The sequence below is a fragment of the Daphnia carinata genome, chromosome 10 (assembly GCF_022539665.2).
Source record: "Daphnia carinata strain CSIRO-1 chromosome 10, CSIRO_AGI_Dcar_HiC_V3, whole genome shotgun sequence".
NCBI classification, from domain to species: Eukaryota; Metazoa; Arthropoda; class Branchiopoda; order Diplostraca; family Daphniidae; genus Daphnia; species Daphnia carinata.
This window is the reverse complement of record NC_081340.1, coordinates 8177547-8188895: the sequence shown is the minus strand read 5'-3', so window position 1 is coordinate 8188895 and position 11349 is coordinate 8177547. Positions and strand designations below refer to the sequence as shown.

General features: G+C 43.8%; 3 protein-coding genes and 1 long non-coding RNA gene across 4 annotated transcripts; 1 reads left to right on the top strand and 3 right to left on the bottom strand.

The window, feature by feature from the left end:
• Positions 1-3837: 3837 nt before the first annotated feature.
• Positions 3838-5788, bottom strand: LOC130701433 (calphotin-like). Its single transcript, XM_057523411.2, has 3 exons — positions 5513-5788; positions 5299-5443; positions 3838-5202 (listed from the first exon to the last, which is right to left on the bottom strand). The coding sequence occupies exons 1-3, from the start codon at positions 5528-5530 to the stop codon at positions 4178-4180; spliced, it is 1188 nt and encodes a 395-aa protein (XP_057379394.1). The 5' UTR covers positions 5531-5788; the 3' UTR covers positions 3838-4177.
• A 908-nt stretch (positions 5789-6696) lies between these two features.
• On the bottom strand, positions 6697-7450 carry LOC130701464 (uncharacterized). The gene is made up of 4 exons (XM_057523446.1): positions 7347-7450; positions 7081-7261; positions 6909-6994; positions 6697-6838 (listed from the first exon to the last, which is right to left on the bottom strand). Exons 1-3 carry the CDS (start codon positions 7440-7442, stop codon positions 6963-6965), a joined length of 309 nt encoding a protein of 102 aa, XP_057379429.1. The 5' UTR covers positions 7443-7450; the 3' UTR covers positions 6697-6838; positions 6909-6962.
• A 433-nt stretch (positions 7451-7883) lies between these two features.
• On the top strand, positions 7884-10287 carry LOC130701488 (uncharacterized). The gene is made up of 2 exons (XR_009004068.1): positions 7884-8207; positions 8276-10287. It is a non-coding gene; the product is annotated as an uncharacterized LOC130701488 (long non-coding RNA).
• Positions 10288-10455: 168 nt separating this feature from the next.
• LOC130701391 (glycine-rich protein 3-like) lies at positions 10456-11338 on the bottom strand. The gene is made up of 4 exons (XM_059497425.1): positions 11233-11338; positions 10990-11173; positions 10872-10925; positions 10456-10727 (listed from the first exon to the last, which is right to left on the bottom strand). The coding sequence occupies exons 1-4, from the start codon at positions 11245-11247 to the stop codon at positions 10642-10644; spliced, it is 339 nt and encodes a 112-aa protein (XP_059353408.1). The 5' UTR covers positions 11248-11338; the 3' UTR covers positions 10456-10641.
• Between the last annotated feature and the right edge of the window lie 11 nt (positions 11339-11349).

The following is an 11349-nucleotide window of genomic DNA, read 5'->3' as shown; positions in this document are numbered from 1 at the left end:
ATTTACCGGAGGTACACATACATACATTCATCGAGCAAACCAATGGAGCGAGGGAACAAGGGGATGCATAGGCATTAGGCAAACCAAAGGCCAGACGAGAAAAAGAAAACGTGACTCACTCCCTTTAGCTCTGACTTGTTGGAATGTTGATAGTTCTTTCTCCTTTTTTTTTTTTCTTTCTTTCCCCTTTTTCGTTTTACATCTCAAGACATCTGACACACACACACACACACAGACACACTCAGAAAATAGAGTCGGGCCTTTTCATCATGGCCTCCATTGCCTTCTCGCGTTCGAAATACATATCCCCCTTTTGCCTGTGCCCGCTTCAAGAAAATGCGCATAAATGGCTTAGAGCATGTTTTAACGGTGTGCATGGACGAGTTCATCGGATGATGGGCCTGAAAAAAAAAAAAAAAAAAAAAAAAAAGGGCGAAAGGGGAAATGCCTTTTGCGATCTATCGCTTGAACTTTCATCCTTTATGAGATCAGCCACGTCAAATCGCCTCTCACGAAAACGTCAGAAACGGGTTCGTTTTCTCTATTAAATTTTTTTTTTCTCCCCACCATCCATCCATCTCCATCTATCTCTTTCCGTTACTATTTACTTTCCTACATTTTATTTATTTTGATTTATTTTTTTTTTTTTTCTTTCCCCCCTCTTCAGTTCTACATAGGTTTGTGTTGTTTGGAAAAAAAAAAAGGGTTTGCTCAGTCACGGCGGAGCAGATCGTGGCGGCGGCGGCTGTTTTTCTACAGAGTTTTGAATAAGTTTACACGCGTTTTTGTCGGCCGGTCGCGGCTTCGAATCCTCCCTCGAGCCGCCATTGGACGATTAACGAAGAGAATAAGACATGCAGTCTGTAAATTTATTTTATTTTTCAAATCACTTGGAAGGATGAACTTCTTATCGTAGTGTCACGCGCACAACAACGGCCACAAGGAAAAAAAAAGAAAAAGGGTTGACCATATCTTTTTATATAATACATTTCTGGCGATTCGTACAAATAAAAGAGAATAATAAAAAGAAAAAACTAAATAGATGCGTCAAATAGAAATTCCGATTCGTATTTTGATGGTGGTGCGCGCGCCTTGTGAGCAACAGATTTGGTATTATTCTCTCGTTAAACTTTCGGGCATATATTAGTGGTCAAGGGCAAAAGGGTCTGACCGCGTCCTCTTTGCGGATGAAGAAACATCCAAATTCACCGTCGTTTCGCCTAATGCCATTCGAAATGTGAAACTGGCTTTTTGACTCGCTCGAAAAACGCATTGATCGCTTTGTGCGTTGGCCCCGTCGCGGACCTGTTTGTCCACTTGTCACTCGAAAAACAGTTGGCGGCCAGAGAGCAACGCAAAGGAAATGATTGGCAAACATGGATTTCCTCTGACTGATTAAAAACAAAACAAAAAAAAAAAAGAGTTGTTCGTTTCTCTTGCCTTTTGAGTTGTCCTATCTCGTTTCTATCCGTTTCTCTCAGTGCACACTGATGTCTCTTTTAATGCACGAAGCTACCGGCCGATGACTGCCATTTCAAGTTTTTGCCTGGTTGTTTTTTTTTTTTTTGTTTTTTTTTGCGGCATTCCGTTCACTCTGTTGGCGGTCATCGCCGTGTCTGCCAAAGGTTTTTTTCTTTCATTTCCTTCCTCGGCCGTTTTGTTTTTTTTAATCAACGAAAAAGCGTGCGCTACTTGGAACGCTTAGTGCCGTCGTATTTCTCCTTTTACTTATTGCTGGACGTGCGTAATGACGGAACGAATGGAAGAAGCCGCGCCCCCAGCCACAAGAAGATGAGGTCATGCAACAGCGGGAGCTTTTGCGTTTCGACATAGACGCAAACGGAGTGCCGGAACGCTGCGAGAAGGAAAAGAATAAAAACAAAAAAAAAAACACAAAAAAAACATACAAACAAAAGAAAACAAAAAAATGAAAAATAAATAAAAGGAAAAATGACGACGAACTCGACGATGGTCCATATGCATCTTCATCCTTCAGGAAGGCATCAGGATGATGATGATGGCGGCCGTCATCATCATTTGCCACGATCGCTGCCGGTGAGCCGCTACGTGATGACAGAGCTCGTGTTTTTGTTTTCCGTCGACCCACAAAAATTCAAGAGATTTGATGCGCTGCAGGATTTTATCCATCCTTTTTTATTTATCATATTTTTTTGATTTTGTTTTACGTCATGAAAGAAAATGAATGCTATCTAAACGCTGTAGATTTGGATGGTATACTCTGGTGCAGAAAAGGAAACGAGGAAAACGTAAAAATCCGGACGTGATAATCGCCCAGGTGATCATCTGTTCGGTGTCAAAGTGATTAAGAAATATAAATGCAATGACCTGCATTTTCGCAAGCACAAGAACATTTATGGAGGCCCATACGTCAGCGCCAGAGATAAAGCCCATTAGCGCTGTCAGCCATAGTTTTGATGTTTCAACTCTCCATTCAGACAGCAAATGCGCCTGTAATGTCTATAGGCCCCAAACAGCAGCCCATCAACTGCGGCTTTTTTTTTTTTCTAAAATACACTACTGGTTTTGGCCTACATATATATTTTTTGTTCACATTTGAAAAAAAAAAGGATCTTATCAAGACGAGATGTTCGTGCTTGGATGATTTTCGTCCGAAAGAGAAACTGGCGTTGCTGTGAAACGCGCTGCTCGAATGGAATCATCGACACTGGCCGCTGCTGCCACCCGAGCTCCTGTTTCTATGCACTGGTTTATTAAGACCTGCCACTCGTAATTTATTCTTCATCACTTTTCCTGGAAAATCTTTTTTCCATTTTTGTTTGAATGTTTTTGAAAAATCAAGAGATATCAAAGGGCACGGATGAAATTGAATGATGTTTCAATCCATGCGCAGCAGCCGTAAAAAGATACTCGCCGTGATAAAAAAAAAAAATAAGTCAATGATGCAGTTGTTGATGTAAAGCAGCTGCGACGACTGGCTTTTACCATCAAGCGAAAGAGGACCAACAACTAATTACCAAAGAATTCCGCAGAAAAACAACAAAGTCGGGGTATTTCGTTCGTGTTATCAATCAATAAGTGAACCCGGAATTCGTGCAAACACGTTTGTTTTTGTTTTTTATTTGCTGAGTGGGAGGGGGAAAAAAAAATCATAATAATGCAAGAAGGGAAATGCCGCCGGATAGCTGTGTGAAAGTAACCTCAAAAGGTTTCTCCTTTTTTTTGCAGAAAGGAAAAAAAAAAAAAAACTGGTTGACTCCACGAGTTGGTATATATGATGCAGCTAATCTATTTGACTCTTTGATAAGGCTTCGGTATGTTTGGCGACACAACAGATGGCACGAAATTCCTGTTCAACTGGCGAACTTTATCACTTTTTTTTCTACTTCTTTTTTTTTTCAAAAAAAAAAAAAAAAAAAAAAACGAGAAGGGTGGGGCAGATCCTGGTTGACACGTTTCGTAGATTTTTCCTCTTGTTTTGGATTTAAGAAAGACATTTACCAGTTTCGTAATGGAATATTCATTTGCTTTTAATTTCGTGTGGTAACACAGCGGATGTTATTGAATCCTCACGTACAAGTCGATGGCTATCAAGGAAAGTCCATTTCTTCTTATCGCATTCAATCGTCAATAATCAGATAACATACTTGGAATGGCCAGTTGTCTGTGATCGTGAATAAGTAGTCGCATAACCAGTCAAGTCTTCGGACAGAAAGAAAGGCAAAGCCCACGCCATCTAGCGACCAGATATATATTTTTTTTTAGCGGCTTTTCCTTGAATTCTTTTGATTCTTGCCGCTTAATGAACTAGACTAAACTAATGAGGAAGACGCACCACGAAAAGAAAAAAAAATAGCGTTTCATTTGCATAGGTGAATAACAGGTTCATGTATTGTGTAGAGATGGTCCCACGGGTACAACTCGTGAGAGTGTTGGATGCGATGTGACATTATAAAAACATGTTTGCAATGACGATACGTTTTCAATTGTGACTTTTTAGCACAGCTGTAGTTGATTTAGCCGCCCGAATCGATTGGCGAATGGAGTCAAAACTTTAAAAAAGACAAATGAATGCGAATCCCGTTAACGTAGCGAGATTGTCAGTTCCCAAGGTGAAACCGACATTCCTATCCAGCAAGCCTCACTACCGCAGCCGGGTTGATGCGTTACAAATCATCCGCATTTATGACAGTTCATCTTAACGTTCATCGCTACCACCTTCTTCTTCGCTCACCTTACCACTTTCCTGCTTGCCCTTGTCTTCATTGCCGCCTTCCACTCCGCTATCGGTCGCAGTGTCCGCTTCTTCGGGAGCTGTGCCACTTACCTCCGTCACACTCTCTACCTCTGCCACGGCCGGTTCCTCGACAGGAGCCACGACTTCCACCACTGCAGGGGCAACCACCTCAGCAACTACAGGAGCAACGACTTCTTCAACAACGGGGGCAACTACTTCTTCAACAACAGGGGCAACTACTTCGGCAACGACGGGCGTCGGCACGATGACCTCCGGAATGACCGGTGCGACCACCTCCGGAACTACAACGGGTGCAACGGTGGGCACAGTTTTGTACGCATGCGTGTAGATCGCCGTCACTACCGGCGCAGCTGTGACGACGGGCGCCACAACGGCCTCAACGACGGCCGCAACGGCCGGCTCGACGACGGGCACGACGACAGGCTCGACGATTGGCTCGACAACGGGCGCCACAGGGACCACTACGGGGGCAGCTGTCACCACTTCGGGCACAACGACAGGGGCGACGGCTGCCACTGCCGGAACGACAGGTGCGACGACGTCGTCGTTCACCTTTGCCGGTTTGAAGGCGGTGAACGGAGTCTGTTGGTACGGGGTGCTGACCTTAACAGGGCTGGGAGGTGGTGCGCTGTATCCGTACCCTCCGGGTCCTTTCACGCTGGCTGGTTTCGTGTAGCCGGTGTGGACGACGTGAATGACGTGGACGGCCTTACCGCGGTGCCCACCTTTGCCGTAGTATCCGCCTTTTGCGTGGTGGCCGCCCTTTCCGTAATGGCCGTGAGGTCGACGCTTACCTCCCTTGGTTTTCGGGTGCGTCGCATCCCATCGAAATAGGGGCGCCGAATGCGGAACGCCGTACCCGTTGCCGACGTAGCGATGGTGAGTGTAAGACGGACTGGGGAGAGGTCGAACGGCAGCTTTGACGCCGTGCCCGTACCAGCCGTACGCATTGCTCGCACCGTAGCCTGTTTTATTTGATTAAATGTACGTCTAGTTCTTTAAACACATCTTTTAAGGTGAAAGGATGAAAAAAAAAAAAAAAAAGGTGATGGATAACTTACCCGCCCCGTAGCCGCCATAGTATCCAGACGAATAAGTGACGGGAATGTTGACCTGATATTTGGCCGGAGCCAAGACCATGTCTAGCCTTTCGGTTTCCTCGCCGGCTGATGCGACTGCCACCACAATCACGAACATCAGCACATCCTGAAAAAGGGGCGAGAAATAGAAACTGTGATGCTGGGAAATGGTCAACAGCTTGAAAGGAATGAGTACTTTGAGCATTCGAAACATGGTGCGTGAACGATCGGCCAAGGAAAAAAAGAAACGACGTGTCTTGCAGTCGAAGTGAAATGGATGTTGATGGAGTTGTTGATAGAGCAAAGAGTTGATGACTTGTGTGACGTTTGGCGGGGCGAAACGTCGCTTTTATAAACGGCCGCGATTTCTTTTCATCTGCGTGATGCGTTGGGGAAACTGCGACTGTCCAATTATGACATTTTCACGCAAGTCGGGCAAACGAGTGAAAGGAAGTCGATGCTAGAGAAAACTCGCCCTTATGGCTGATAGCACGCGGAAACGGAAAGTTAACAACAACATTTCCTAATTGGCCAATGCTGATACTCACCTCGCCTTTACACCGAGAGCACCAACTCGTTTTTTTTTCTTTTTGTTGTTCCAGCCTTTTCTTATCTTCGGGCTGAGCGAAACGAGCCTAGAATTAATGGACGAGTTATGCCCATACGACTGGTTCATTGCTGGCCTATCAGATACCCGTCCAACACAAAACTCATTGCAATCATTTGAAAGCGATCGAAATCTCTTTGATTTCAATGCGAATTATCGAAAGCCATTGGTCCTCTGGTTGTTGCAATTGGTAGGGCTCATCTTTCACTCCACTAGGCAACGAGAAAGAACAGCTGATTGAGTGCGAACGATAACTGGAAGGCAATGAGACTTTCACTGAGGCTATACATTGTCTAATTTTGTCACGACTAAGGAGCAAACCAGTAGGCTACTTTCCTCTAATCAGGTTTGCATTACAGCCCGTTTTGAAAATGTGAACTTTAAGACCAAGTTTCCCTTTCGTTTTCGATCAACAGACTTGAATGAGGCTGACGTGACTGCAATTGCAGCAACCGATCTCCTTGTCGAATGAGACGCAAACAACTTGAATATCAAGTCTGATTTCTCCAAACGTCGGGGCAACAATCCCTTCATCGCCTTCTTGATATTTTGGACTAGCATTGAAACGATTAGCCACGGGGCAACGTATGGGTCGTGGCCCCATATTTACTTTCACTCGCATTTTCATTACTTGTTACGTATATTAATAGCTTTTGCAGCATGTATGACGGCTGTTGGCCGTAAGCACAGTTTCGAGAACGGCAGTTCCCTTATTCATCCTCTTCATTTGCATTCCCCTTTCCCTTATGATTTAGCGAAATGTACACACCAAATAGTTTTGTAATAGTTTGTATTCTCTCTCTCTCTATATATATATATATATACTTTGAATGTGTTTTGCACAAATAACATCATATAAGTCTTTGTCATATAAATGAAGAGGATTCCACCTTGTGCATTTCTCTTGTTGTCAATCTAAAAGTCAAAGTTGTAAAGACAAACAATCACTTTAGAATGGAAGTGAACGCTGAATAAAAGTACATACCCTGCTCGAAATGCCTGTGGGTTTCTTAGAAACTAGGAATGATGGGCTAAACGCTTAACGACCTTCTTCGCTGGATCCGCCGCCGCCTTATTTCCAATCAGAAATGTTAATGCATGAAACTACTATGGGAATTCGTTGAAATAACAGTTGAAAAAAAAATGAACGTTGATACCTCTGTACTTTTTCTTCTTGTGCTCAGCAACATCCAAATCGGATGCGACTGGGGCGACTGCGGCATCGACGGCGCTCGGAGCAGCGGCGACGGCCATGTCTTCGGCAGCGATGACGGGCACAGCGCTAGCCGTTTGAATGCTGTAAGCTACAGCCACCAAAACGACTAGGAATACTGCAGTCTGTTATGTAGGCGAACATTTAAACGAAATGAAATGCAACGTTATTAAACATAATTTCAGTTGAGTTGAATGAAATGGTGTATACCTTCATGGAAGCCATGGTAGTTGGTAATATCTTTGAAGTTGAGGAGAGCACAACAGTTGATTGTTCTTCTGAAAGAGCAGACAGTTGATGTGACATTTGACGTGAAATTGTCGCCGTTTTATAGGTCCAACCAACTTTCGCCATAGGTAATTATTGGTTGGTGAAATCCTGATCAAAGCGGGCGAAAATTTGACGTGTTTTTTTTTTTTTGTTTGTCGAAGGACAAGTGAAAGGCAATTTCCCATTTCAAAAAGCCAATCGATATGACAACTTGTCTGGATTCTGGACTCCTTTGGCCCGTTTCGAAAACGAATAGCGACGATATACAAAAAAAACCAAGGGGCTGATAGCCAATAGATGTTGGCTGTGTCGAAACTCGATGCACTCACCCGCGTTCCTATTGCTTATACGGTAAAAAGCTCAACGCCCATAGATAACAAACATGACACAAATCTAAAAAGAACAACTCAAAAATCTAGCTAGACAAAAGAAAAGTTTTCTTTTCGAGAAGTTTCTCAGTTTTGAATTAACCTTCGTTTCGACCGTACACGCATTTTTAGGAATCGCCTCTTCAATAGCCAAGGAGGAATAGCTTTGAACCGTTGTGATGTTTGTTGCCTTGATCTTTTTCAATCGATGGATGGATACAACACATTTAACGTTGTGAAGCTTCATCTTTTTCTCTAACGTTCGTGCAATTCCTCTTTTAGCATCAAATTGAAACCTCCTCAGATTGCAGGGAATAAACGACCTGAAATGTGGACCTCATGACTCGGAAGGAGACGGTGCAAACATAGTCCAAGCATCTGATGGCCTATCGTATGGTTATGTTGGATGCCCAGTCTTTTTTTTTTGTCATAGGTGAAACCAATTTGTCACATTTCCCACAAATGAAACTCTTATCGTAACATTCTAGCGCCATTAAACAGGAACAGGATTATACGAAGAATAATTTTGTTTTTCAAATGTATTTGACATTATTTCTCTTCAATAAAACATCTGTGGAGGTAACTTGTAATATAAAATTGTGTGATATAATCTCTGATGTCGGCAACCAGCTCGCCTTTCTTTGCTGATGTTCAACCGGAGAAACTAATAGAAAACCTATTTCCTACACCGCAATTGTTTAACGACGTTCCTCGCTAGATCCTCCGCCACCACCGCTGGATCCTGTGACATTACAAACGATGGACGTAAATAGACAATTCAAAAGAACAAAAACAAAATAGCAATTACCTCTGTACTTCTTCTTTTTGTGCTCAGCCACCTCCAAGTCGGGATGGATGGTCTCCAAGACGGTACTCTGAGCCATGCCTATATCCTGGTTGTCGATGATAGCAGGACTGGCAGCGTCCATCGTCCAAGCCACAGCCATCAACATGGCAAGGACCACCAAGATCTGATGATGGGAAAAGACGTTCAAGATTAACGTCAAGACCATAAGGATCGAATTGGAAACTGATCTTACTTTGGTTGAAGCCATTCTGTTTAGTTGGATGTGCAAACGTGATGAGAACGAGAAAGGCTAGCGGAGCAAAGTTGTTGTTTCGTCTGGAACAGACAGTCGGAGTAGTGTGATGATCTTTGTTGGACAACTGTCCTTTTTATACAAGACTCAGTTACACGCCAAATTGCGACAGAACTAGATTTTTAATTCGACACTCAAGAGCGTTGCAGCAATAGTTACTTCGCGCGGACAACAAGGGAAAGTCATTTCATTTGTGTTCTCCATCAGGGAGTTTTGATGTCGTAAGAAGGCAAACGAGATTTGTCTCTCATTTAGCATCGGGGCTCTGGCAGTCTCAGCGTCGATTTCTAAACCGACGACACAGTCACATTTGTCATTGACGAATAGTTGGAGAGAAATCCGCAAAGTGAAACGGTGCCTCGTGTTTCTTGTCCTCGTGAGCAGAGTTTGAATGGACCGTAGAGTTCAACAGCTGCCGTCCCCGGCATTTCATTACCAACAACACACAGCCCCTCTGCCTGACCTCATGGTTTTTTATTTCCTATCTCGAACGCGACGGACACAGGTTTCAAATCAATGATGTAATACGTCAAAGAGATGTGTGCATATTTCAATAAATAATGTACAGGATAGATATTTGGGTAAGGTATCAAGTAGGGTAGAAACAAAGAGAGGAGCTTGCAATAAATAATTTGTGTCTTTTTAGATTTTTAAAACGAGACCTAAGGGATGTAGAGATATACATAGGTTTTAACTAGGTTTTCCTCTCTTCTTGGTGACAACTTGGATCAAAACCGATGGACTGGTTGTTTGATTCATTGTCCCAGCATTCTAATTTCATACGCAGGATTTGGAGTGGATGTCTACCGTCTTTCTTCGCTCGATCCGCCACCACCTCCACCACCTCCATATGGACGGCTATAGCCTGATGGTCGAATAACTAAACAACTAAGTATATACTTCTGTCATGAACTAAAAGACTGTACCTCTGTATTTCTTCTTTTTGTGCTCGGCTACATGCAGATCATGGTTGTACGCACTACGTAAGGGACTTCCTTGCGATTCCATCATCATTCCATCGTTAAGCTGTGCGGCGCCATTCAAGACGCAGCCAACGGTCATCAACACCACCAACATCAATGCAACCTGTTGAAGATCCATCACAGATGATGAATGCGACAACGAAAGAGCTAAAGCACGAGTGAATCAAGTTGTACCTTGGCCGAATCCATTGTTGCTGAAGAACTCAAATGATAGTTGAGTACGGCAGGATCGAATGGGACTGAATCAGTTAAAAACTTGAAACAAACTGCTGCGATGTAACGACCGAATCTGAGAGTTACCCCTATTTATATGCGGCCAGCATGTTGATCTAGATAGACGACGCGTGTGCGTCGTGTTTAACACCAATAATCTGCACAAGGATGCTAGCCTTCTTGTTTAGGATTTGAATACAAGGACGAGTGAAAGGAATGTTTGCTACCTCATTTTTTGTGTGTATCTCTACCTTAAAGTGGAGCGATGAAGCAATGTCACCAACTGGTCTTTTTGTTTCGTTCAGTCCATCGTTCTTTGTCGTTCGAATTGGGCTGTAGGTCATGGTAGTTTAGCATACAAGAATAACGAGATATACTTTGGGTGTTTCTATTTCTGCTGCATAGTTTATTTGATTCGCATGTCATTGTAGAAGGGATGTACACATCCCTTGCACGGCGTCATTCACTAGTCAAGGAATATTACCATATATGAAAATATATTAGATTTGTCAGCTTCAAACGTCTCCGATGAACACTCGTCGCTTGGGTATCGTTTTGATTAACACAATCCTTAACGGCCGGATTCTTCGCTGGATCTACCTCCGCCACCTCCTCCGCCGCCACCGCCATATCCACCGCCGCCACCGTATCCACCGCCTTTGCCTTTACCGCCTTTGCCTTTTCCCTTGCCACCTCCGCCGTATCCGCCTCCGTAGCCACCACCTTTGCCTTTGCCTTTGCCTCCGCCATATCCACCGCCTCCGCCACCCTTGCCCTTGCCTTTGCCTCCGTAACCTCCGCCACCGTATCCACCGCTATCGTATCCTCCTCCGCCATATCCATCGTTGCTATATCCTGAAAAGTCGTGCAAAAATCAATTCAAATTATTAGCACTTGCATTTTTCAGTGTAATTGTTACCCTTTGATTTTTTGCGGTAGAATATTTTGTACTTTTTCTCATCCATGTCCATATCCGTTGGAGGCCGTCCACTCAAGAGGCTCGTCTCCTCTTCAATAGCCCCCATTTCTCCAGTCAATTGACTGGGGTTGATGGCTTCCATGGCATAAGCCACTGCCATCGAAGCACCGAGGATCAACACAATCTGTCAAGGAAGGATATTAACACATGTCAGTTTCATCTTCAAATGTAGAGTGAAATTACTTTGAACGATCCCATTGCTAGTTTGGCTAGCAATGTCCTTTTGAAAGGGATCAAACTCGAATGTAATGGAAATTGTTGTTTGCCACTCGACACCGAATGGCCCCAGTCGTGATGTGA